This window comes from Necator americanus, chromosome V (genome assembly GCF_031761385.1).
Source record: "Necator americanus strain Aroian chromosome V, whole genome shotgun sequence".
In the NCBI taxonomy this organism is placed as follows: Eukaryota; Metazoa; Nematoda; class Chromadorea; order Rhabditida; family Ancylostomatidae; genus Necator; species Necator americanus.
In genome coordinates, this window is record NC_087375.1 from 13,809,844 (window position 1) to 13,837,836 (window position 27,993).

At 39.0% G+C, this 27,993-nt stretch overlaps 3 protein-coding genes across 6 annotated transcripts; 1 reads left to right on the forward strand and 2 right to left on the reverse strand.

Moving 5' to 3' along the window:
- On the forward strand, window positions 1–27,993 carry RB195_013801 (uncharacterized protein; the record flags this gene model as incomplete). Of its 4 annotated transcripts, none has more annotated exons than XM_064203791.1 (33): window positions 7–193; window positions 3,485–3,606; window positions 4,656–4,759; window positions 4,868–5,020; window positions 5,644–5,724; window positions 5,916–6,028; window positions 6,366–6,505; window positions 7,153–7,241; window positions 7,332–7,453; window positions 8,151–8,263; window positions 8,477–8,530; window positions 8,622–8,786; window positions 9,287–9,453; window positions 9,567–9,675; window positions 9,779–9,880; window positions 12,450–12,530; window positions 16,074–16,256; window positions 16,765–16,909; window positions 18,492–18,616; window positions 18,777–18,874; window positions 23,067–23,216; window positions 23,323–23,415; window positions 23,524–23,636; window positions 23,799–23,938; window positions 24,027–24,115; window positions 24,869–24,999; window positions 25,068–25,180; window positions 25,239–25,292; window positions 25,355–25,519; window positions 26,299–26,465; window positions 27,107–27,215; window positions 27,645–27,755; window positions 27,817–27,993. In XM_064203791.1, 33 exons carry the CDS (start codon window positions 7–9, stop codon window positions 27,991–27,993), a joined length of 4,065 nt encoding a protein of 1,354 aa, XP_064059672.1. The 4 variants fall into 4 exon arrangements, with proteins under 4 accessions (XP_064059671.1, XP_064059672.1, XP_064059673.1 ...); XM_064203792.1 differs by lacking the exon at window positions 16,074–16,256 and adding an exon at window positions 14,604–14,655 and having other exon boundaries at window positions 12,450–12,526; XM_013448408.2 differs by lacking the exons at window positions 7–193; window positions 3,485–3,606; window positions 4,656–4,759; ... (11 more) ...; window positions 9,779–9,880; window positions 12,450–12,530 and having other exon boundaries at window positions 16,218–16,256.
- Window positions 19,467–19,882, reverse strand: RB195_013802 (uncharacterized protein; the record flags this gene model as incomplete). Its single annotated transcript, XM_064203793.1, has 2 exons — window positions 19,467–19,621; window positions 19,729–19,882. 2 exons carry the CDS (start codon window positions 19,880–19,882, stop codon window positions 19,467–19,469), a joined length of 309 nt encoding a protein of 102 aa, XP_064059674.1.
- RB195_013803 (uncharacterized protein) lies at window positions 20,626–21,129 on the reverse strand (the record flags this gene model as incomplete). Its single annotated transcript, XM_064203794.1, has 1 exon — window positions 20,626–21,129. The coding sequence occupies one exon, from the start codon at window positions 21,127–21,129 to the stop codon at window positions 20,626–20,628; it is 504 nt and encodes a 167-aa protein (XP_064059675.1).

The window sequence follows — 27,993 nt, forward strand, 5'->3', positions numbered from 1 at the left end:
ATGTCGATGTGGATTCTCTACGGGTGTTTCATCGTCACTTTTTTCTACCTGCTCACCGTCACAAACATATTCGAAACGAACAAAAGTATTCACGAATTCATCAAATCGTCTCGAGTGAAGTACGCTCGATATCGTGAAGGAGTGGCTGCCGCTAAGGCTCAGAATCAGCCGAAACAGCTGCAAAAGCAGGGGGGTAAGTGGAAACAGTTGTTTCTTCATCATCTGGATGATTCCCATTTCACTGTTGTCCCATTGTCCTCACAATGTTATTGCTAAGCTACCGCATAGCAGCCAAATCTGTCCGAGTCGTTCTCCGTTCGCCTTCAAGTGTACCTTAGCAGCTTTTCGAGGAAGAGAGAAAAAAGAGAAACTCCCTGAGGGGTTATAAAGGTAGAAAATAAGTAGTTGCTCATTTATTCTCTATCATAATTTGTCTTCATGCTGCCAATCCTTGAGAACAAAAAGAAAAAGTTTGGAAGTGTAATTTTATCATACTACCATCAACTGAAATATCTGTCCCCAGTTCACCGTGTTGCTGCTTTTTTAGGATCTCTATGAATTTCTAAGTAGACAAAGGCTTTTTCGAACCATACAAAGTTTCTTTTGATTTAGTCATGCAGAAATAAATTTTATCCGTAGCAAACAAATATTGTTACAAATATAAGTGGAAAAAATGCAATTTTGAAACGATGAGATGATTTTCGACACGACACACATGTATCCTTCTTATGAACCCAGGATTGAAGACTAATAGTTGGATTTTCGAACCAACAGTTGTTTACAAAGGCTAGTTCCTAAATCACAGTTACGGTAAATACTGTCCCAGAGACCCATGTACTAGTCATGGAATGCTCGCATCGCAGAACCTGCGTTTTCCGTGCAATCGAAACACTCAATGCTATTTGGTTAAATATTACTTGATCAGCTTCGATGAAAAATTCCCAAGATTTCGTTTCTCAAATTGTCCTTAGAGATTTCTATGATGAGAATGTATAAAGCAAAAAAGTTAGGAGTATTTGTCAATCATTAATTCAATTTGTTTACCAAACTATATACTTAGACGCAGAGGAAAATTGAGGATTTTCTGATTCTTTTGCTTTGCGTCGGAGGAAAAATTGCAATAGATATTTATGTACCAGCAGTATCTTCGAGAAATATACAGCCTTAGTTTTTTTTTCCAATTCTTCTCATTTTTTTTAAAACGTTCTTGGAATAATAAAAAACCGATTTTAAGCGGAAACGTTGGAAAAATAAAAGAAGTGCGAATTCATTGGTGCAGGCTCGTTGAATCGCAATCGTGGAAAACTTCTGTCTTTTTCTTCCACGCTAGAAACTCATGCACTGATCTTTTCCTACTGTTGCTACAGTACTCTTTACTTTGTGGCATTGCGGTTCTGTTTGGGAAATCCTCCTGTAATGACACTGTTAATGAGAGTTAATCGCCATCTCCCATGGGATCCGAGTAACTGCCGCAGATGAGCGCAACGCTACATCTGCACTTTTGTTCATTATTGAGTCTGGCGAGGATCCCATTCACATCTGGCCCGCTGGATAATGAACGTGGTCAGCTGAGTTCAGGAAGATTCGGGGATACTGCGGTTATAACTGGTCATTTTCTTGAAAAAAAAAATCCATTCTTTTTGTTCAAAATATTGCCAAAATAAAAAAATAAAAATAAAAATAAAAAATATTTGCCGTTCAAAATAAAATACGGGTAGGAAACCAATGTAAGGCCATGATATGTGTTTTTTCCACCTCTTTCTTTTCATCAACACCTCCTTCTTTTTGTAAAGAAATGGAATAGGATCATGAAATTTGTCCTGATTAATTCAGAAACCTGAAAATTGGTTGGTTCCCGGGAAAATCTCATTGTTTTCTTCGTTCTTCAATCCATTTGTTGTTTGAAAACATTGCATCGATCCGAAACTTTTGTTGTACATCAGCTGTTAACCGTGGAATGACTCAAACTCAGGATATTGAACACAGTTACACATGATTGCTATAGTGCAGCAGCGAAGTGAATTCTTCTGGATATTTCCCTCGAAAAATTGGATTAAACCAGTAATAAAGTTGCGAATCCAGAAAATTAGAAAGAATTGAAATTTAGGAATTTCAAGAATAGTGGAGTTTATATTCGAGTAGAAAATTTTCGCACGATGCCGAAACATTGAAGAAAATCGATTGAATCTTCATATCAAAAATTATCCTTTGATATCTTTTCGATCTAAACCTAATCAGAGTGTTTTTATGTCACTCACTGTCCTTGAGAGCTACCAGAAATTTGTAAGATCTGCAAATTTTTTCCGTCTAATCTAATTAGTTTCACTCCTCATTCAATGATCAGCGTTCGTGAAATTCGAGATGCGTTGGTTGTCACAGGTTTCAATGGATTCTGGATGTTTTACTAGTGAAAAGCTCCTAATAGTTCGAGTCCTCTCCTCGATCATCAGAATTTTTTGACAGGATACTCTTTTTCTGTTTACTTGTGTTCTATTTTAAAACAATTACTGGCTGAATGGAGCTGAAATCATGAATTTAGTTATGTTAGAATTTTATCCCTAAAAGTTAGTGTAAGGCGAAGTGTAATGTTTTTCTGAACAATATGCATGTGCTGCAGAATGCGATTATCACGAATTCTCACTTTTTGTAAACTTAAAAGCCAGGGTTTTTCTTGTGGAAAACGAATGCGAGGAAGAAATCGGAGGAAATCTATTTGAATCTAAAATTTCACTGAAAGCGTTACACTCTATCCACTCAGGTTTCAGATAATGACACAGGAACGAAAAACTTGAGGGAAATTTGAAGAATTTCATTTCCAAGAAAAATAACTGCAGAAGTGCATGTTTTATGAAATAAGAAACACTAAAACGGAATCATTTTGCCGAAAATGAAGTTACAGATTATAGTACAACGTGGCTAATTGCTTTAACTTTAATGCTATATCTATAAGAAAAGCACAATAAAGCGAAAAGAAAATTCTGGAAGAAAAAACAGTTGAAGTTCCAATTTTGTCGCTGTGTACAGAATTGGGTCTTGTCCTGAAATCTAAATTTTTACCTGGAATTTTCCATTTCGCGATTCTATTGCTAAATCTACTCCATTTATTTCTACAGGCTCTTTCTTTACTTAGTTTTCTCTATGGAAAAGGTGCTAGGCCCCCATACTCAGTGAAAGCGTACATAGCGCCGTGGTAAGAGATCAGTGCTACCCTCTCACGGTCAATGGGTCGAAACCGCGGCGGGCCAACCAAACCTTTCCTCCTACTGGAGTCGATTCGTGTCAGATGTGGCGGTAAGGTGAAAACACTGACTTGAAATTACGGTTGGCCCCAGCAACTCATTGTGTAGGCCGTATTCGCGTTCCTAAACCTCGAACCATTTTGAATTGAATTCGAACGAGTTTATGTGTCCCACGCAGATTAATCGACACTAGACACTTTATCCTCTATTCTTTAATAAGATTAAAATAAAACCACTTTTTTAAGTGTTCGACTATCCGCTCAACAATTCACCGCAGGATATTTTCGACACCTGCCCTTTCGTTGCGCCTGATCCATGGGACCCGGAGATTCTCAACTATATCGAAGTAAAGTACGGATTTTTCAATGTAAGTCGACTTTCGAACGATAGTTCCCTTTTCCCACGGGACAAATCTCAGACATAACAAACAGCTCGCTATCAGTTTACGACATCGCTTTTACAATACTCATGTGTTTCCCACAGGATGATTGGAGATTAGAATGAAAATAATCCTTCCTTCCCTTCCTTTTTTCGCTTGAGAGTCACGGAATGAATTCTGAGTTTGCATACTGTAAAAGGACAGATTAGAGCCGTAAATCGTAAAACCTCGTCTGTACATTTAATTATGGCGACGATGCCATTCTTCGTAGAATTTATGCTCTACAGCTGCAGTTTTTTGCGCGGCGCTCGTCCCAAAACACCTGCACTTATAACTGGCCGAGATTTATACTAGTCATTTCGTCCAGGTAATAGTCTCCACCAGCATTTATGGGGTTTATGACCGCCATGAAATTATAATCCGGGCTCCACAGGACGTTCTGCAGTTTTTGCGCACAGATTCCTGCCCTTCGTGATTTTTATTTGACAGCCACTTTTTCGCGAGTGAAACTATTGGGTGATCCAATAAAGTGTTTTTCTGGACTATGGGAGGGAGGGGGAGTTGGGACGTTTTCACTGAGAGTCCCTCAGAAATACGTAAGAGTATTGTAAAAATCAAAAGAAGGAATATCTTAGAAAAATATGATTATTTTTGAAGACGATTGTTATAATGCTTCTAAAGCACCTAAGAGAAATTATGTTTGTAATAGTTTTGAAAAATAAAGGAAGTATTGAATACTGTGTTTTTTCTTGTGATGACCCAATATATTACTGTGAAAATAAGTAGCAAAAGAGAAGAAAACGATTTTCTTCCTTTAACTGAACCTGAAAAGTAGTGATTATAAGGTTTTAATAGTTTTTAACAGTGAAATAACGTCATTACGCGCAAATTTTTAGGCTTCAAAAAATTGCAATTTAAAATCAATAATCACTATTCACAGAAAAAACCTTAGCATCTAGAATTTTCTCCTCTTTTTCCTTACTTTTGAACCGTACGTGCCGTATGTGATAGTGACACTGACAGCTGTGTTTGTACAGAATTGTACAGTCAACGAGAAATGGGCTCCAATCACGGAACTTCGCAATGGTCGTGTACGAATACTGCGGGAGGGAAGCGCCAGGAAGTATGAATGTCGAGCGAGGTGAGAAGTGGGAGCAGAGCAGAAATTAAATCTGAAACGATGCTTGGAATATTTTCAGTGGTTTTGCTTTTCTTTTTCTTCTGCTTTTTTAATGTTCAATAAGCTCAGGTGTGTCAATTATTTGGATGAAGAACATGTCGATTTTGATCCATGGAAGGACATCGATGATCCGTTACCATTTCTATGCGACTTTGTACAAACGGAATGTATGTCCAGAAGACGAACCCTGTCCTACATTCACATGCAAATTGCGGAAATGAGGTTTGTAGAAGCACATATGTCTTTCTTTCCTTGATTTGTTCAATGATTTCAATGTCAAAAATGGAGTGCAACGCATCTGTCACAATCACGCTAATTTACGCAATCATTTCAAGTTTCCCCCAAGCATATAAAATGATAACTGACCGCCTGTAGAACGGGAAAATCGAATTTCATGGACAATAGTTTGTGAATGACACTTTTTTCTCCAGATTAGCTGGAATTTTGCTCAAAGGACAACATTTTCTGAATTTTTTCAACATACAGATTAAATTTCTCTCCATCAGGGAAACAGAATGTCTCCCTGATGGAGAGAAATTAAGCTGTGGTGAGAAAATACTATGGAAAATGAAAACCATGTTATTTGTCATAAACCATCGCTTTTCTACGTCTTGTGCAGAATAACTAAATGATGGTTTGTTACTGATAACTACACCAAAATTTTCAGTAGATTGGGATAGACCAAATAAATAGACAACAAAAAAATAAGATTTTGAAGAGCAAAGAAAAATTTGTCATAGTTGTGCTACTAAAACGGGAAAAAAACTCCGTTTGAAAATTGATTATGAAACAGTTTCTTTTGCTTTTGTAAATTTTTAACGTTTTTCTACAGTGCATTTTTTTAGCACGAAATCAGTACATGCTGCTATTCATCCGAATGTGCATGTTATTCTTGTAGATTCGGTGGCTTCTTCGCAAGCGATTAGGTACGTGAGCTTTTCTATTTGTTTATTCAAATGTTCTCCTACATACTGTTTATATTTGTGCCCCTACTTTCTTCATTTATGTGTAGCTTCTGTTTCGAAAAAGAAAATACAGGAAGGATAGCAGTTCTTACCGAAGTTTTCTGCAGAGTTAATAGAAGTACGACAGTCTGCTAAGCAGTTTTTACCTTTAGGGCCCTACCGCGTACTGTCAATTTTCTCACCAATGCTATGGATGCTGTGCAGTTCAGGAAGTTGAACAAAGTTGGTGCAAATAGTCGACCAAATGGTTTCGTGATGCTTTTCGGTGAGTAATTCGTCCGATTCAATGTGAAATTTGCGGATTTTCAGAACAAATAATAATAATAATAATAATAATAATAATAATAATAATAATAATAATAATAATAATAATAATAATAATAATAATAATAACAATAATATTAATAATAATAATAGCAGAGCTAATTAAAAGAAAAGATCATTGCACACAATATCTTATTTGTCTTTCTTGTCTGTTTTTTGCTGCTTTTTGTTTTTTTTTTTGTTTTTTCTTGAGGTTCACTTTCTCGAACCTTCAATTCAACTTCAAATTCTATTTTCTGTCTTCTATTTTTGCACAAATTTTCTTTTCCAACCTGTAGGTAAAACAACTGAGCCGGTGATGCGAGAAATGGTCGACCAGGAGCCGATCCCAGCTGACTGGACTTATTCGACCTACTGCAGAAAATATCTGGATGAATCCGTGTACATACCTGTACAGTATAGGAATGCAGGTTACAAGGTGCTCTTCTGTTTTATCTACGTATTTGAATTCTTTGTTTTTCGTTTTCAGCAGAGAAAAATGCGGAAATAAGCACTTCCATGCAAAAAAAAAACGTTCAGAATGTTTGATCTCACATTGACTTTTAATCTTCAGTCAGTTCTTTGGTGTACATTCGATCGATTCCGATTTGATATGAATTTTAGGGGCAGAAAAAAATGGAATTCTGGCAGGTTCTCAGATTTTGGCCTTGTAGCTTTCTCGAATATTTTCTTCACTGTTTTTTTTTTGCTGTAGTTGCTTTCACCTTACCAGTGAAAACTAAATTTTGGCTACTTGGCTTCAGTGGACCTCTGGACATATCGAGTTTTGCCTTAATACTCCAGAAATTACTCATAACTCCGCCTTATAATGGCGTCAAAGACCTTCATGGGCAATTAGTACCGACGAGTTGCAAATTACTGGAGATCTTTTGAAAAACTTTAACAAATCCCCTATTTAGACTATGTTACGTGCGACAATTGCTTATAAGTGAACTAAATTTGAAGTATAAAAACCTCTCCCAGTGTTCATCGGTAAAGGAATGGATTTTTTACTGCTAAAAAAGGGAACGGTTATAAAGGATCAACAACACAAGGTAAAATTTGAAGTTAACTCACTATCTTCAGACATTTGGAGCGCAAGACTATTCGGCAAGTTTGCTGAATTTTCCCAACTGCATGGGATTAGAGAAACGGGAATTCCAACACTCGTACAGGTTCCTCTTCTTTTTCCTTCTTTCTTTTTCACGGATTCCTGCAAAAAAAAAAAATTACGGTCATCGACCCGTTAACCATTTTTTCTTCAGACCTTTTGATCTACTGCTATCAATGGATCGAAAATTGAAGATCGCACATGAGACAGCACCTTGCCTGCGATCGCACAACAACATGCTCAAGTACTTGGAGAAATTTCTAAACTCATATAAAGGTACATAGTTATAAATTTACAATTTCACTATCAATTGTTCGTTTCTCCCTTGATTGAAAGTGCCGATCGAAGACAGAAAAGATTTCGGCGTCATCAATAAAATATACATGCATACTTGACCTCTGACTAAAAGCAAAGTAAAAAGAAGACAGAAGTGCCAAACACGATATCTTGTTTGACTGAATCTAAATAAAGTAAACATCGTTGCCGTTTTTGCCTCTTTTTATTTCCGTCTTACAGTACCAACATATGACATAAATACTGTATTTTCAGAATTTCATTCTACTTATTTTACTTAGCAAAACAAGCTACAGAAGGGCTAAAAGTAAAAAATTACATTCGTTTTGTAGTCAGTACAGAATGCGGCCAGCATCTGTACAAAAAATAGTTCCGTTTAAATTTCCCACTACTTAGAGTTCTCTGAATTTAAATTTTTTAGACACTTATCTCAATTTTCAAACATTTTCTTGAATTTGTCTGGTTCGATTCCTTTGTGTTTTTGTATTTCGTTGTACTTTGTGTTACTTTTTTTTCGAACAATTTTTAATTTTTACGGTCTGTACCCCACCTATAAAGTACAACAAACCGCCTAGACCTCAGCATAGTTTTTTGTCACTACTTGCAAATCTTTATCTGTATTTGCTGGAGCCTTTCCACAAATTCAGGATGCTGCTCGTAATGTTTGTCGTCCTTCCAGGCTCGTCAAAATTTTCGCTATCATGGGTGACGAAGCTTGCACACGATGATACTGGCCGTTTGTACAAAGGAGACAATGATTTATATAATTTCTTTGTGAAAAATAGACAAGAGGTAGGACTTAGTTCTATCTTCAGCGATTTATCTGATCTATAAATGAATCGTCAGAAAAGAGGCGAAACTATATCAGTTTTTTTTAATTTCTAGCATTTATCCTTGCTTCTGTAATTTATGATCGGAAAGTAGTGGAATGAACCCGTTTTTTCAACTAAAATTCTGAAATAAGGAAAACCGTGAAAGGAGGCGTGTATGTGTCTTTTTTTTCAGCTCGATAACTCTTTTCTGTTCTTCTTAGGCGATCATGGACCTCGTTTCGGAAAAGTATGTTTCCTTTTGTTTACAAATATTTACTGTTTACTTGATTAAAATGATGTTTCGTGGTGTTTTCAGCTGAATTCCTGAACGTTTTCAGGAAACTAAAACTGCGTTTGGAAGAAACGAGGCGAACAATCCGTTCCTATACGTGACGGTTCCAAAATCGATGAGGAACTCGGAGATGTTCCGAGTTCTCAAGGAGAAAGAGTACGAACTCATCACGCCGCATGACATTCATGCAACACTCAAAGATATTCTTGAGGTAAGCGTCATGAATGAGGTGATGTGACCATATCGATGATTGCGAGCGAATTTCGGAAACTATTCTTCTTCTCACCGCAAAGAGCTCATGCTTCCAACCTGTAGGCCTACAGATTTTTAGAGTAGCATGATTAAGCAAACTTTGATATTTTAGCTATTTTTGCAATAATACTTGTTCTGTACACTTGTCACTAAGTAACAAGATTGCTTACTAGGAATTTCCAGTGAATTTCAGTAGGAACATCTTCTACTAAATTTTAATTCATTTTTAACTCTGAATTATTTTATCCTGCAGTGTACAGATCATCCACGTACTTTAACTCCTTGTAGGGATATGCGTTTAAAAATGGGTTTGATAACCTTCGGTTTCTAGGTTATTCCGAAGGACTTCAATTTGAATAAGATCCTGAGGATATGAGCTTACTCATGCATCGACCCTATTCAAATTTTTTCCCTAAAATTACTCGTCTTTTTTTGGGTATGCTTCCATTTTTTTTCTAGGAGCAACCATTTTCCAACTTCGTCGACACCGCGTTCAAGTCTTTTTTGCCTTCGAGCAGAGGTTCCTCACTTTTGCGTGAGTTCGAACCGAGAACGGCACGGAATTGCAAGACGTTGCCCATACCATTTCAGTACTGCATCTGCCAGTATGCTAAAGTACCACTTGAGTGAGTATGTTCCTAGAGATTCCAGGAAAAAAGATTGAAATTATTCAGCTACCTTACTAGAAGGAAAATATGTTTTGAAAAATGACTTCTTTCTACAGACTAATGATTTTCAGTGATGACTCCTTAGCAATAAAGTTGGGGCAATTTGCTGTCGACGGCATCAATAATATTCTGAAGCAAAATAATGCGTCAGAAAACTGTACACATCTTATTCTTCATCAGGTAACAAACCTATTTGCAAGATCACGCACCTATTGATTGATAGTCTAATAGGTTGGACTAATAAGATCGATATTTCTGTTGGTGACGTCATTTTATTGTTTAGGTCCATTCCGTTTCTCGTTATGTTCTTCCCGAAGAGCAAATGAGAACCACTGCGATTTATGACGTAACATTCCAAGCATCTCCTTCCGCCGGACTATTTCAGGTAAGCAAATTTGTGTTTTAAATTCCCAGTCCGTTCTGAAGAGGAAAATTTATTGCGAATTTACGAGAATTTTCTCAACAACTAAAATGATGTTGAAATGCTGGTTTACTGAAACAGTGGCTTGATTCATGTAGAGACGAATACAAATGAAAAGAGAGGAAAAGGAGGTAAAATTATTGACTAAATTAAAAAAGTACTAAACATCAAAATGGAACCGCTAAGATGTGGCGACGAGAAAGTAAATTTTGAATTCGAAGAGTCACGGATAATGCAAAAGTTTATGTCACCCTGAAAGGTCCCTTTGCAAATTAGTGAACACACTTATTCTTAAAAAATCCTTCAAAGCCCACACTGTTCCAAAATTCTTCCTCTTCCAAAACTCATTTAAGACCACAGGAACGGTCAAGGAAACGGTACAAAAGCTAAAAGAATGCCGATCCCAGCATTTTCTATAACTATTTCTTGCATCTTCAGCATTTCAGCAATTTTTTTTATTCATTCGTTGCTATGTGAATGAGAGGCGAATCTATACTAAATAAAGGGAGGTGGATATTCTTTTCGAATGTTGATGTGCGGTTTATACGAATATTAAGCCAGCTGCCATCACCGAGGAAACACGAACGTAAGTGAAAGAGATTGACGTGGATCGGATCCAAAAAGGTTCCTCATCGAAGTGAAACTTAACTGATCAAAATTATTTTATTGTTCGAGCTCATCACTAATTTTTCTCCTCTACGAACCGATGCCTCATGTTTCATGCAAAGGGTAAAATGTTTTCACTAAAAACAAAATAAAATATTCATCCGCCTTGTTCATCTATACTCTTTATTTTCTTATTTGTGTTCTAATCTTTCTGTATTTGGGTGCTTGTCATATTTTATTACAGTTACACCTTATTTCTACTTTATTGTATTCAATTTAACCAGTTGCATCTAACGTGAGCAGTCCTGAACAGGATTAAAAGAGCATCAGATGAAAGACAACCATGTGAGCAGGCACGGTTTCTGAAAGGGTTGCTCACATACACACCGTTTCGAAACTCATCGAAGTATCGCGAGAATACAAGATTCCTCTCTGTTCCACCTTCATCAACTTGAGGGAACGCTTCGATTCAGTTGAGACAGAAGCGGGCATGGGAGCCAACGTGTTTTTACTCCATACATAAAGATACGTTGTGAGTTATATAGCAACTTTACGACTAAAATTCCACAACAATGGCGTATTGCAAGCAGGAGGAAAATGCAGTCATAGAAGACTTAATCGAAAGGTGATTCTAGGAGTATCCCGCTTTACGCAGTTGAAAGTGAGAACTCGAACTTATGTCCTACGTCAACGATTGAAGATCGAGACGGTGCCGCATATCCCAAGTAAAATTAAGTGGACGTTTCAACTCATCAGAGCTGGGGGCACTGGATACCACGCTATATCAAACACACTGCAGAAAGACCATCGACCCGAAGTTCAGACCTTCCCACGGAGTTCTTCAAAGATAGATGCGATCTTTTTTGAGTCCCTCACAAGAAGAGAAGCCGCTGGAGAACACTTAGGTACGACCAGGACAAATGGAAGTATTACTGGTACCCGCTCGACAGGTGACAGGAGCATAGGTGCAGGTGAACCAGCTGAAAGCATTTGTGGAGTTATACATTAAAATGTAATTCCTAACCTTCTTTGAATCTTGAAATTGTACAGTTGAATCGCGCACTATCTTTTTTTACTAGAACCAAGATTATCGATGTTTATCCTGGCTGGCTTTTCGGTGTCGTCAGAGGCTGGGAAATCAAACACACATGTAATCCATCCCCTGAAACGCCTAGTCATCTCACAAGAGTAGCAAACAAATTGCTCAAAGACAACGTGAGAGAGGCGAACCAAAGATAGTGCTCACCTTGATAGCCATAAAACCGCGATGTTAGTGGAGCATCGTTTGATAGATCTGCACCATCAACACTAACTAATAACTATCCACCTTTCGTCTAACCCCGTAGGTCAAAACCCGCACAGGTCTTGCTTGATACGGCGCCTGCTCGTTGGTCACAGCTATGCATTCTTGCGTACGATTCATGATTGGACTTTTGGCTGTTATGTTATGATATGAAACGCTTCCAATGCTTTTCGCGCTAGGACGTCAGGTTCCCGTGCCAAGATCGTGACTGCTATAATGAAATGGGTGTGTTCATTATACTTTCTGCCATGAGCACTCAAAACGGTTGATGATTCTGATCTTGCAACTCTATCTAGGTGCTCCTTGGCCCAGATACATAGTCCTCTTCTTGTTTCGCCAACTTACTCATCCCCACTTAATCGACAAGTAATGAGACTAAGACATAATCCATGTTTCCTCCTAGATCTGTATTTTGCGCAACATCTGAGTTCGATGCAAAGATTAGAACCAATTATCGAAATATCCTCTTGAAGTTTTTCAGTTATTTTTGTTGTTTTTTACTTTTGTTTCGTTTGACTATTTCTCTTTTTCCTTCGTTATTTTTTGTCATATTAATTTTTACTATTGTTGTATTTCTCTGAAAATGATGCGGTCCAAAAATGTTCTCATCGGTCAATTTTTTAGATCCCAATTCGTTCTAAAAATGGTGTGTTTATGCTGGCCGGATCAACATTTACCCGTCTCAACGAATACGGGAAACAGTCGGTTTGTGTCGCTAAGGACACACTAAAACCGTTATGTTACTGTAAAAATCAACGAATCGAGACAAATTCTTAGATATCGTCTTGAATTGAAACGGGTATTCTCCTCTAGTGCCTTCTCGGTCTTCGTATATGATGTGATTGTTTTATTTTTGTGATTTTAATCATTTCCTGGAGCTTTCCACACGTTTGTGTCTTCTCTTCTCGGACCAAGGTCCGCAAAGCGAACTCTTGTTCATGTTATTCTCTTACCAGAAGTGCTCTCAGGTTGACCTTTTTTTGTTTTCGAGCGTGAATTCGCCAGAAATTCACAGGGAATACAAAGCAAAAAACCTCTTTGTTAGGAAAAATTCTCTGCAAATCGTTATTACTCCCATATCAACCATACTACGCTGTCTATTTTCAATTTTCTTGCTTAATGAAATTTATCATTTTGTAATTTCGTTGCTTCGGCTGGAAATTCAATAACGATTTGCGATTTCTAGTTCTCTGGAATTGATTGCGATATCCAACTTATTTCCAGCGCTATGAGTATGAGTATGAATTGAGCGGGATTTTATGATGAAGCTATGGTTGTAAAATTTGGGACCAGATTTTTACAATCTACCGTACAGCTCCTAATTTTTTAGAATGGAATTTTGTGAACGTGTATATTACCGATTTTAGCTGAAGAAACATTTCTCTGCCTTCGGCAATTTTCTCACCCGGTTTTTTTTCGTGCAGTGGGAAAATTTTTCCCATTTTTGTGTTGGTTCCGTTTTTTTTCGTGCACTTTCAACAAAAACCCACTTCAAACTGCTGGTCCACGCGATTCGATGGTGCATGTTCTTTTTTCAATGTTCACCAAAGCGTGTGTGTGTATATGATCTCTATGATGGGCTCACATTTTACATACACTTTGATATTCAGTTTTTTTAATTGTTTTTATTTTGCTAAGAAGATGTTTTTTATAAATATGTATATTACGCTTTTCTGTTTTTGATGTGTCTTTGTTAGAATATCAGTGTGGGGATAATTACTGAACGTTCTACAACGAGAATCAGCTGAAACATCCCCAACTTCTGTCGGGTGCAATGAAAATTTTGGAGAGGGCGAATCGACGTTATCAGCTGTTTTTTAGACTCTGCCTCGGAGTCTTCTGTTTGCTAGGAAGTGCAAAACATTGTCATGTAAACAAGTCACTCAGTTGTTTTCTAAAAAGAGAAGAACAATGAGAGGAATTTCTTGGTTGTTGTGGAACTGGGAAGTGAAAGAAATCCTTAACGGTGCCAAGAAAGTGATATAGCAGTTTGCGCGATTTCATCTGCTTACCACACATTCCGTGAATAATACTGAATTCTGGTTTTTTAAAGTGGTTGGGGAGAATTGTAATGCATGCAGAAATCGTTAACTTAGTTATTCAATTTTAAGCGCATATTTCAACCACCCGGAAATAATATAGCACAGATGGATCCGGTTACAAATCCCTTTTCTACGTTTTCAATTTGGTGCAAGTCACCACAACTGAAGTTAAAGACAACTTTTTTCCTTTTTTGGATATTCCTGAATCGTTTGGGAAATGTCTATGGAATTTCCGAGAAATTGTCTATAGAATATTCGATACGATAAACGATCGATACGAAAGAAGGAAGAATTGTATATGTAAGTTTAATCCGTTCCACAATAACACTTGTACCGTTCAGATAGTCTACCAAGACCTGCATTCCTATGCTCCATGCGAGGAAGTCTTTTTTTCCTCTTTTCAATCACTTCTACTTTCTGATTTCATTTCTTCTCATGAGCAGAAACTGTATGGCATCCACCCACTCCTAACATAGCGTTCCGACGTGGGTGATTCTCTACACAAAAGAGATTTTTTATTGGCAATTATTAGTTTTAACTTTCATTTAGACATATTTTATTGGCTTCAAGCTTTCACGCCCATGTTTATAGACTAAAATTTTAGTCTAAGTGTTATCTTATCTATTTTAACGAGGTCTCTACGACCATGCCCTGGCTGGCGTTGGTCATGATTGAAGCACACAGCAAGGTTTGTGGTGTTCCCCGCGGTGTGATAAGAAACTTCGGATCGTCATAGTGCTGAATCATTGCTGAAACTATCGCTTTACTTATTCTCTTGTGCAAACAACGTAAGAATTTATGAACGCTTGAGGAAACTCATAAATCATATATTTTGTGCAAGAAAAATAAAAATGGCTAGTTAATATTTATTTTGATATCAAACTCGAGAAAAAAGCATTGATTCAAGCTTTCAGCTGTAGTTTTCAGTGAGATAACAAATTTGGTAGAATGGTATCTCAAACTCGTTACTTATTATTCTATTTCATATGTTATTGGTCGTTTTTGTCATTTTTCTTTGCTTTTCGAAAAAAATCTCAAATACCATGCACACGAAAAATAAGACAACTTAATGGTTTACGGTTGAAAAAAAGAAAAAAGAAAGTAATTTTATGTGTGCTTTTTTCTGTTTTTTTCCTTTTTCTGTTAATAGTCAAGTAGTGAAAGGTATCTAACTATACTTTTACTAATTAATTAGAAGTTCCCATACATCTCAATCACACACCCTTTCTCTAAATATTTTTTCGGTTCTTCTTCGACGATTTTGATTTTTTTTTACTGATTCAGTAATTCATTTCCTCTCCCATAGAAACGAATTCCCTTACTGTGTAGTTATTTCACAGAAGTGCTCCACATTGATTGTACCGTTGAATGTACCTCCCTGTCTGTCCTGGAGTTTCTTATTTTCAAACCGGAGTGTTATATGAATCACTTGTCAGAATCCCCTTGCAGAGCAAAGAACAGAAAAGAAAACATTTTAGTGTCTATGCTACTATTGAGTATTTAGTGCAAATCTTCAGTGAGTAATTTATGAAGTCCCTTGATTCCTGTGGATTTGCAAGTTGGAAGGTTAATTTAGTTGGAAGAGTAAAATTTCCCGAATCTTTTCAATGGTAATCACATACATTTCTTAATTTTTTATTCCCGACTTCACTTCTGTTTTATTTGATTGTTCATTCCCTATTTAATTATTCACGAATTATATGATAGCTCACGTTAAAAAACGACTTTCCGAGAGATTCTGTTTTTTCAGTTTCTCTTTGTTTTGCCGAATTATATGCGAAGAACTCTGATCAAAATTTAGACCCAAACCTAGGTCCCCATAGTTGATAGTTCCCATTTTCCAAAGCATTTCAGTTGAATCCCTAGCAGTTGGCCTATGTGACATTGCTACGCAGTCAAGCGATAGGACTTCCATGATATTCATGGGCTTTGCCGGTGGCGATAAGCTGGTGGAGATGAGAATTTTTCTCGATTTTTTTAATATATGACCGAGACATAGGCGAGAAAGATCAAAACCAAGCGATAACAGAAGTCCAAAGCATAAGGAGAGTAAGGAGAGTTCGATATGGAAGCGACCTCTAACGTATCCATTTGTTTCGCATTTGTTGACAGTTCACAGTTCGTCATATTTTTCGTTTTGCGCTTTTTATTTGCACACTGTGCACATACATTTGTCTAAGGAGTTTCATCGTGTTTTTGATTGCAGTATCAGCATTTGGTTGCGTCCCTTAGATACATACATTTGAATGTGAACAGTGCTTTGATTCCTCATCATGTTGTCACTACTTCAATTTTGTTTTCGATTCCTCACGTCGTGACGTCTTCGGCTTCAGAAGGATCCGCGGTCGAAATGAAAGTTGCAGCTATCAAAAGACTTCTTCTGCCTCCTGTCAGTTATGCAACAAATATTTCACTTCTACGCTCTATCTTATTGTTATTATTATTATTACTATTGATGTTATTATAACCATTTTCACTATTATTATTATTATTATTATTATTATTATTATTATTATTATTATTATTATTATTGCTGTAGTGATGTAAAGAGCCATCTATTTTAGCTGAGATCCAATATTCTTCGCTAATTGAAATATTATTCAAACAAACATTCTATGTAATACATGGACTTCCATGCAATTTTTTTTATAACGTTTTTGTTTCCAGTGTTTTACCTTTTCTTATTTGTTGCATTCGTGAAGAGATTTTGTAAATGATTACGTTGGATTCACATAGACGCACATAAAATATTTCAATTACCTAAAACCTAAACCCACTTTTTTTAATTAAAGAATTCTTTCATGCTGTTTGAAACCTTGGAAATATTAGATAAACAGGATTGGAGAGAAGGTTCAGATCCACGTATAAGGAGATCTTTTTTTAAGTAATCTTTTCAGATGACTGGACTTTGGTTACTTTACGGATTCGTTATAATCGGAGTACTGTACTACGTAAGCTACGACGTATTTATTCAGGAAATAAATGAGCCTGAAAGGAATGAAAAAAATACCAGTTTACCGAGCAATAATTTAAGAGTAACAAGTGAGTTCCTCAAGAGTTTCTTCACGTTTCATTTCTATTGAAGAGTTTCGAAAAATTATTCATTGATTCACTATGTTATAGGACTGAATCGAGTAATTATTGATGTATCAGGAACAACAAAGCCCACTTACAAGGGCATCCAATCTTCCGTTCTCTAAATCCTTACTTATCTAAGGAACGAATATGACTAGAGAGCAACTTCCATCTGATCATAACAATTTTGAAAACCTGAATTCACTTTTAAAAATAGGAAAAAGTTATGCATTGTTGATGCGAATCAAGGCAGTTGCTGAAAAAAAAAAGATCAATAGCCTTAATTTGGCAACCACAAAACTTGTGTACGAGAGGATCTGACATGGGTCTTACGGATTCGAACTGATGCATTTGTGCCCTGGTGAAATCCCGCATCTCCACCTCCAAAACTATTTGTTCGGCCAAGGATGCATCTTTCCGCGACATCGCACCCTGAAAGAGAATGCAACACACAACGGCATGATATCGCACCTTGGGAGACAATAAGAGCCACTGGATTCCACGTGATATTAAAGGCAGCATACCACAAATCTGGGGTGGTATAGATTTCAGGTGGAGTATCCATATACGGGGTCGTAGATTATGGAGACAGGGACGGTTCCGCTCATCTCTCCCTTAATCAATGCAAGCAGCAGGCCCCTAAATGTTGTTTTACACGATGCCTTCTGTTGTAGCGCCCCACTTTTGCACGCGTAATGTCCCTTAATGCCTATCGGGGATTTTCGACGAATCGCAGGGCGGAGACGGAGCAAGGTTTGGAGCGTTGCAATAAATGCCGTCGTACAAAACAGCATTCTGGAGGAGGCTGTTTGCAGTAATGCAGGGAGAGATGAGCAGAACCACCTCGTTTCCATAATCTACGACCCCGTATACGGATACTCCACCAGAAATCCGCACCACCTCGGATTCGTGGTATGTTGCTTTTGACGTTATCACGACCGCGGCCTACATGATGCGTGGCAAACTGTCACGATATTGCACCCAACGAGTCATGACCTACATTGCATCGCACCCAATAAGTTAATGTGCTCACCTCTTTAACACCGCCGTACTTCCTGCTCTGACCTATGCTTCAGAAGCGTCACTGAACGCTCATCGCAATTTTTCCTGCTTACAAAGTGCCCAAGTGGAAACTCAAGAGCGATGCTAGGAGTATCCCGTTCTATACAGTTGAAGGACGAGATTCAACGCTCAATCTTCTCAATCTGTGAGGCAACTTGCGACATTGTCACAATCTTTTGACACCTTTTCACACCCGCCTTACTATCGCGATTAGCATTTCCACACTACTACGATACCATTTTCCACTAAGTCGAATGTGTCTTGAGACAACTTGAGATGGTAACCTATATCCCTCTCTACGGGAGGCGACCTGCATATATTCCACGACTAATAACAATGACAAGCACAGGGGATGAAATGAGAAAGGGAATTGTATTTCTGAACCAATTCTTTGAATCTTCGCCTAGTTTCAGCTAGTACTATTTCTGTTTAACTCGAAATCAAAATATAACATGGCAAAAGACAAATTATAGGCATAATGTTTCAGCTGTGAACAAAAATTCAACAAAACAACTTGACACTGATATTTTCGACTATTGCCCATACAAGCCTCCAGATCCATGGCATCAATCAATCATGGAATTCGTTGATGTGAAATATGGGTTTAAAGAGGTGGCTCTTATTTGCATTTAAATATAAGTCCTTCCTTGTGGTTTTAGGAGATGATGTCTCTATTTGTATTTTGCGTAAGCATTTTAACCTAATGGCTGCGCGACATAAATGCCATATTCTTTTTTTCCTTCTTTTAAACATAAGGTCTAGATTTTTTCAGCAATGTACTTCCAACGCCTCTTTGGATCCAATCACACGACTTGAGAACGGAATAATCACCCTTGATTTAGGCACAGAAGGATTCAGTTGTTGGGCGAGGTGGGTGAATAAGACATTCTTCAAATATCTCACATGAAACATCGAGGTAGCGTCATTTGAATGAAAATGAAAGGTTTCTTTCCGTAAAAGTGACTCTAGGAAACGAAACCATTACAGCGTTTGACTAGTGTTCCCTCTTCCTTACAACAATCTGCCCGCACTAGTATCGCTTGAGATCGATCAGAAAGTGGGCACCAGTAATACTCCCATTTGTCTCGATCGCGCGCAAGAGTTGCCTGGAAGCATCCTTTCTCGCGAGGGACTCGAGAAGCGTTGTACTTTTCTTTAAAGGACTTCGTAAAAAAGTCTGATCATTAAGTCGGCTGTCTTCCTGCGGTGCGTTTGATGTCTCGTGGCATCCACTTGCTTACAGCCTTGGTCCAACGATTACCAATGAAACGCATCACGTGCCCGGCCCACCTAATTTGCTTCCCTCGGCATATGCGGCGGCGTCTCTGATCTTCGATCGGTGACGTAGGAGTGAATCCTTTCTGTCGCTTCCGTGAGTTACTCCTAGCATCGTCCTTTCAATTCCGCATTCTGATCGCATTTCCCTCTTGCTTGCGAAACGCCCACGTTTCCGAAGCGTAGGTCAGAGCAGGAAGAACGGTGGTAATAGGTGAGCACGGAGCCGGATGTTCCTGGTCCTTTTCACCACATCCTCGATGCTCTTGAATGCTCCCCAAGCCGTTCGTTTATTTCTGCCCAGCTCGGAGGTCAGGTCGTTCATCATGTTGATTTTCCGACCTAAATATACACAGCTGGAGCATTTGGGTATGTTCGTTCCGTTGGGCGCGAATGGGGCATCAGTCAGTTCCTCATAAACATCGTTTTGTCTAGGTTTAGTTGAAGACCGATCTTTTTCCGCGTTTCATCAAGTTCGGCCAGCATCCGTTCCGCCTGATTCATGTTTGATGTTATAAGAACGATGTTACCAGCGAAACGAAGATGGTGTAAATGACGGCCGTCAACTTCCACTCCCATGTTATCCCTTTCCAATCCTCGCATCGCGTTCTCGAGAGTGACACTGATTATTTTGGGTGAAATTGTGTCACCCTGACGAACTCCTCTTTTCACGTCGATTATGACATCATTGTAAAATGGGGGGAATGTAAAATTTTGTTCGTGAAGTTGCCATACAACTTACGAAGTACTTTTATGTAAGGATACTTCAACGAATTTTGAATCCGTGTGTATGTGGTCAATCGTACTGAACCCTTTTCGTACGGCTGTCCTTCATCTGATGTTCTTTCTATCCTGTTTAGGATTACTCCTGTGAAGAGCTTGCAGATGACAGACAATAAATAGATTGGACGATAGTAGCCGATGTCTTGTCTTGGGTCTTCCTTCTTATACAGCACGGTCTTGCTGGTTTTATATTGCTTAGGAGTCTTGCATTCCAACAGATAACGAGTAAAGAGCCAGTGTGTTGATGAGGACTGGCGGTAGGCACTTCATATGTTCAGGTTTGATTCTGTCAAGACAGGATGAAGTACGATTCTTCACCGACATGATGGCATGTGGGAACCCTCGGAACCCTCGGAATGGCATGTCCATCTTCCCTCAGATGGTGAGTAGGCAAGTGGGCATGGCTGTCGAAGACATCTGAGTAGAAGTCGCGAATGACATTTTCTATCCCCCTTCTCGATGCTGTAGTTGTTCCGTCTGAGGCCCGGATTGTTGTTTTACGATTGGCGGATTTCCGACGGCCGTAACGAATGTTCTGTCCCCCTCTGCAACTTCAGCCAACACTACTGCTCTTCTCTCTCTTTAAGGTCTCCCTTTATCGCCTCTCTGCAAAGTCTTGCGAGCTCGGACGTGAGTTCTTGGGTACCTGCATCTCGTGCAGCTCCACACTCACGTATCGGCTCTAAAGGTTTCGGATACAGGCATCTCTTGCTGGTTTTGAAACTCTTCGCTTTCCTCGTACGGTCGTGAACGTCATGTTCTGCAAGCCATTCGTCGTCGATGTTGTAAGTGACGGCATCTTTCCAAAAGCCGACAAACGAAGCGAAGAGCACCCAGTCAATGATGGATTTTGGAGTTTGCTTAGTTTTCTCCTCTCCGTGTAAGACAAAATCTTCCTCGAAAGAGGCGATGGTCCGATCCCGTATGAAACTTTGGTACAACAGTGACATCCGTCGGGCAAAACCTTTTACTGACGATGATGTGGTCAATTTCATTGTGATACTCTCCGTCAGGTGATTCCCACGTCTAGCGTAGAGACGAAGGCTTCTGGAATTGCGAGTTTCCATGGAAGGTCTTAGTCGTCATGATGAATTCTGAAAGGCTCTCTCCCTGCTCATTCCATTTAAGGCTGTGAGTTCCGATGTCAAGATCTCCAGGCGTTCTTCTGCGGCCAATTTTAGCGTTGAAATTACTAATTATGACCTTGTAGAAGGTGTGATACTCTATAGAACTTCTCAGGTCCATATAAAAAGCTTCGATTTCTTCTTCTTCTTCTAAACTTCTTAACTTGCATCATCAGATCTTCAATGGTCGCATCCGTTGTAAGCGTAGAGGCGTTATAAGCACACCAACTTAGTCCTTTTCCGTTTTGGTAGCCTACATGACTCCTGCAACCGCGTCCTTCACGGCGTTACCGCACCGGGCTTTCCTCCGGAATCAAGAGACTCTTTTCTACTAATGTGTTTTGTATAAAAATTTAAAACGGATCTCCCTCTTAGAGACCTTGTAACCTGCCCTAAGACGTAACCGCAACCTTGTATCTGCCCTAAGACGCAGGTGGATTCAGGATATGTACTCCCTGCTTCTGTTGTGCCAGGATTCGCTCTTAATACTCTAATATTCTTGTATCGCGCACATCGGTCCTCCCAAAAATCAAGTGACTGGGAGGTGCAGAAAAGGCAGTTTGAAGTCGCTTCCAATAAATAAGTTCCACTTGTTCACTCCGAGAGGGCGCAACGTTCTCCCAAAACTCATGGGGCTAGAGGCCGACTGTGGAAAGCGTGGTACAGTAGCGCCAGTAAGGACGGGGTTGCAGGAGTCATCTAGGATACCAAAATTGTGTAGAACTTGAGTGACGACCTGCACGTACCAGGCACGTATCAGAAGCTGTCATTGAAGAACTAATGATGCAAGCAAAGAAGATTAAGTACGACGTCGTCGTATTGACCGAGACGAGACGAATCCCAACCACTGCAACTCGTATATTAAGCTAGAGGGAGTCCTGTCCTTAGAGTGCAAGAGTAAACGAATTGGTGGAGTTGGTGTCCTCATATCGTAACACGAGTATGACTAAGAATATCATTTCTTTCGAACAACTTACCACTCTAATCGGATGTTTGCGAATGAGAAGATGTGGATCAACGCCAGCGTTTACCATCTACGTCACTTACGACTTCAATCTACAAAAAAACCTAATATGTCTATATGGATCTAGAGAAATTCAACAGAAAAGATCATACCTTCTACAAGGTCACTGTTGGTGATTTCAGCCTCAACATTTGTCCCAGAAGAATACCTGAAGAACCTCACATTGGAAACTAAGGCCTTCAATGGAACGAGGCGGGGGAGAGGCTTTTCGATTTTATCATGACGACTAAGACCACCCATTGGAACTTGCAATTTCAGGAGCCTTTTTCTCTACACTGTAGTCACGCGGTCGATGGTACCGTTATGAAATTGATTTGAGAGTAGAATGTGAAATTGGGTGGCCCGAACACGTAATGCGTTTTTACGACGAGAGCTGTGAGCGACTGGATACTACGTGATATGAAACGCACTGCTGGAAGACCGAAGACTCGTTTGTCACACCTATTCACAATTCTCTTCAAAGTAAGATATGGTGCTATTCATGCGAAAGGAGAAACTACTGGGCGACTCTTAGATGCGATGGGGAACAAATGAACTTAAGCAAATCGACGAACGACAAGAGCACAGCTGATGCAAGTGAATCCCTATGTATAACAGTGAAGGATCATCACTTACATGTAAAACGGTGATGAACCCTTAGTCTTTCCAAATATCAGAAAAATAATTATTGTGGTGTAAAATAATGGAATGATGATTTTAAATAGCACTGGCTGAGAGATTAAGCATACTATTTCTACATTTGTCAGAAAAAGGAGTTGGGGAATTTCCATTGCATTATTCATTTGAAATCACTATGAAATTACATTACAACAATGACAAAATCGTAAAAGCCACAGACACATTCAAAGAATTTTAGGTGTTTGAACTACAGAAACGACAAAAGCTATGATGCTGGACATTGGCTCCCCATTGAGAAATCAGTACTAGAATGTGATTTCGTTGAAACTGAATGCAAATCCAACGATACAGTGAAGTCCTTCGTTCACATGCAAATAAGTGAAGACGAGTAGGAAATATCTCACCGCCTTTTATACTTACAACTTTTCATCCTTGTTATTAATGGATTTAATTCTGCAGCAAAGAATAGCTACCTGAGAAAACCTTTAGCGCAGGTTGAACAGAAAAGAAGCCGATGTACGGAGTCAGAAGAATCCAGATGTACACCTCATTGTGATTGATTCGGTAGCGTCAACTCAGCTGATTCGGTTAGTCAAGTAATGCACAGCCATTGTCGTTGGGTAAAATTCCGTAGGGAGTGTCTTTTATGTTTGAGAATAGAAGACTATGATATACAGCAATCCAGAAATATTTAGTGCATTGCCAAGAACTGTAAATTTCTTGCTACATGGAATGGACGCTGTTGAATTCCAAAAACTCAACAAAGTAGGATCAAATAGTAGGCCGAACGCTTTTCCGCTTCTATTCGGTATGTGTGTATGCTGCTCACTATATTCCTCGTGGTTTTTTTTTTCAGTTGTTCATTTCTGCAAGCCCCACGCTTTCAAAAAATGTGAAAATGCAGAGTTATGCTAAATAACGAAATTACTGCATAATCAATTCCAAAATCTGAATTAAAGCAGCATTTTAGGTATAACTACTGAGCCTGTTATACGAACAGTTATGCAACTGAAGGATATCAAAGCGGACATGACTGAAGATCAGGCCTGCAGCACCTACATGGATGAGAAGTCATTCATCCCAGCTGAATATAAAAAAGCTGGTTACTTTGTAAGTTTTACTAGGGAATTTAGATGTAACGGTGCAATATAAGGAAGTAACTTGTGTACAAAATGAACCTATCGAAAGAAAATTCCAGACATCCGATGCTGAAGATTACTTTGCGAGCTTGGTTAATTATCCAAACTGCCGTGGACTGAGAGAGAAGGCTTTTAATCATTATTATAGGTTCGAGAGAATTGCTCTTATTCGTATGTTTAATGCTAGATGCCCAATATTAACGCTATTCATCTTTGGGTTCTTTTTGACCTCTTCCTCTCCGTACTCCTGGTTCTGCTGTGGTCTCGCGGAACTTCTTTTGAGGCTTCTCGTTAATTGATTAATTTAATTTTCTTTAATTTCAGTAAGATAATGTCTTGTTAGATTACTTCCTTTATCTGTTCCTGTCACTTATTGTCGCTCCCGAAACAACGGCGAGCATAGGCGGCGAGATCTCGCGGTATAGATTACATGGTCTATCCCTATTGTATCATACGACGAAAAAAAAGAAATAAGTACTACTACTTCTACGATTATGCACTACAACGGCATGGATACACGCTCTAAAGCATGGCATTTCTAAATACAATCGTGGCTGAGCGGAACACATTAATGGAATCTTATCTTGGGAGTTAGAATGACTAACATGTGATGCCAGCTAGAAGTCTGCACTTCTCGTAGTTGAGATGTGAACAGGTGCATGGTTCATGGAGTGACCAAATCGAAGACATGAAGAGAATTCTAAAATTGCAAGAAGGGTATGACAAAATTGCAAAAGGAAAGGGACGATACTAGAAAAGAAAAAAGAACTAGCATGAGTGCCCAGAACGGCTCCTTATAAACTCCCGTGAGAAGTACAGTAGGAAAAGGCGCGCGACGGGATCTCTTCTTCGCAACAACACTTAGAATTTGCTTGTTTCGGCCTACAAATTATTAATTTAGGCCTTTCCACATCAGAATTCGAGAAGACAATAATCTTCGTAATATACATGAAGAAGGAAGATGTCGTGGATCGTCCAACAACATGTTGGACTACCAATCCAACTTCTTCAATGCCTACAAAGTTAAACGGAGTTCACATTTTTTTGAAAGCTCCTACAATAATTTCTCCTCGAATAATCTATATGATTTGTGCTTTTAGGTTACCCAAAGTTTTCACTCACATGGCTCGTCGAGCTGACTCATGATGACACGGGGGAGCTGTACAAGGCGGATTACGATTTGTATAACTTTTTCACAAAAAACCGGAATTCGGTAGGGAAAAAAATGCACGAGGAGTGCTATACTCTGTCATTTTATCCCACTTTTCCAGTTGAACAACTCCTTCATATTCTTTTTGGGAGATCACGGTCCCAGATTTGGAAAAGTGAGACAGGCTACATATTCAGCGTGCAGTAAATTTCATAAATATAAGAAAATTTCATTCAGGAAGCAATGACTCCGTACGGTATCAAAGAGCAGAACAATCCGTTCCTATACATTGTTGTTCCGGAGCATTTGCGCAACTCGCCTATGTACAAACAGTTGAAGAGGAACAGCGAAGAATTGGTCACGCATCATGATCTTCACAGTACACTTAAAGACATTCTTTATGTGAGTTAACTCATTACATGTATCGTACTTGGCTAAGGTCACCAGAAAAAATTGACCTTTACAAAAAATAACTAAAACCAACAAATATATCCAATAAATCGAAATTCCCTGCATTAACTACCAAATAACCTCTGCGTTGCAATTATTCACTGTTGTTGAGGTGTTCAAATAACACCATGCAGAATCTGTGGACTTCTTCTAAGTCCTGACTAAAGCTGTTTTTATATCCGTGGCAGGGGCGGGTGTAGTGTAGCGGTTAGAGGTTCCGCTTACTGCACAATCCATCGGAGGTTCGAATCCGCCCTAGTGCTCACCAAGCCTTTCATCCCTCCGGGGTCGATAAATTGGTACCAGACTTGTCTGGGAGGATAAAAATACTGACTTGACCCATCGGCTAGCCACTGCAAGTCATTGTACGGCCAGTTACACGTACGTAAATCTCAAACGATTCTGAATTGAAGTGAATGTAGGGGCGCATCCCAAGCGGATTGATTAACGCCAGAAACTTTATCCTTTATCCTTTATATCCGTGGTCGCCAGCACTTATATTTATCTGAATTTCCGCGACGCATTGTTGCACTCAGCACTTGTTCTATCCAACATGCGCTTTCTGTTGCTCCATAAAATGCGAATCGTACTTGTGCTGGTAAAATAAGCACTGCTGCCAATATCTGGAAAGGAGGCGGAATATCCATCGCGTACAAGTTGCATCCGCTTCGAAAATGAGCCGATTTTAAGTGAGAACACACTGTAATTCAAAAAAACTTGCGAGCTTTTAGTTCCAACCTGCATCCGACTTCACGGAACTCGAGTTCAAAATATTCGACAATAACCGCCGCGGTTCGTCTTTATTACGACGATTCCAAGAAGGAGTACCACGAACCTGCAAAACATTACCAATACCATTCCAGTACTGTATCTGTCAATATGCAATCGTTAATGTCACGTAAGTTTATTTACTATGTCTTTAATTTTATCTTATATGTGTTTGATAATTGCATAAGTTCTTTCCCGAACCAAAGATTAACTTCGACAGCTGAAATTCTAAAAAAAATATAGTCTACTGTTCTTTAAAATTGTGAGCCTCTCAGCAATCTGTTCAGTTGTTAACCAGAGCGAAGTTGATATTCTAGAGTCAAATCTCCACTTCTGAATCTGCCAAACCACTTCTTAGTGTCCGGAAAGCAAGACCATGGTCCAACTAAAATTTCTAAATGTTTCTTGGAGAGCCCCAACACTCACGCCTTTTCAAAATGCGTATAGCATTACATGTCGGACTTTTCGTTCTGCATCTTTAAATAGAGGATCCCTAAGGCATAAATCGACTTACTTGTACAATAATTGGCAATATAATAATATAAGACATTCCAACCTTTCTGTGCATGCGAAAAAGTAAGCAAAAATACTGGAATTCATCCGCGCAAATACATTTCAATGCCATTTGAGATAACTGATACGACCTCGATTCACATTTGTTGGCTATGTTTTCTTCTACTTTGTTGGATTTCATAATGTTTTTACTTTGCACTCCAAGTGTGCGAGCTGACCTCACGTTCTGTTTACATCAACACTTATAGGTTATTTCAGTGATTACACTTTAAAGCAAGAGCTTGGTGCGTTTGCTGCTGACCAGCTGGAACTGCTCCTAGGATCTGCAGGAGTATCATCGAAATGTGAGAGTATAAAATTGAGCTGGGTGAGAGCATGTATTCTTTTCGTTCGTTTTTTCTCAATGCCCAAAGAAATTTGCAAAGTCCCAAAAGTGATTCTTAGCTATGCGCATCATTCCGTTTCATAACTAGTAATTAATTCGTAACTACGGCCGGTAGGACGTAGTTGGTTAGAGGTCCGGCCGATGGTTTGAAACCGCCCTGGTGCAAACTAAGCCTTCCATTGCTCCGGGGTTGATAAATTGGTACTTGTCTGGGAGGATAAAAACACTGACTTGATTATGGGCTGGCCACCGCAAGTCATTGCATAAGCCAACACGCGTTCGAAAACGTCAACGATTACGAATTGCAGTAAAACACTGGCTCATCCCAAGTGGATTGATGCGCCATTAACTCTACCCTTTTTAAATTCGTAACAATGGCAAGCAAGTGAATACACCATAGCAAACGTTTAGGCTGAAGCGGTGCAATTTTCTTCTTCAACGTCAGCGCGTGGAGTTTTAGACAACATGAGCTACTTTGACGTCACTTTCGAAGTTATTCGACCAGCGTACGGAAAATTCCAAGTAGGAAGCAATCATTCACTTGTTCATTTTCCATGCTGTTGATGAATTGTGTGTATTGCAGATTCCTATTCGGAGAGAGCACGCAAAGCTAAGTTTGGCCGGTCGATTTACTCGTTTAGATCGATATGAATCCCGTGGTGATTGCATGAGCAATGATGCTCTTCGACCATACTGTACGTGTAAAAATCGTGAACATAGCAAACATGAATTTGGTGTTCAATTGTTCAATTGGTACTAG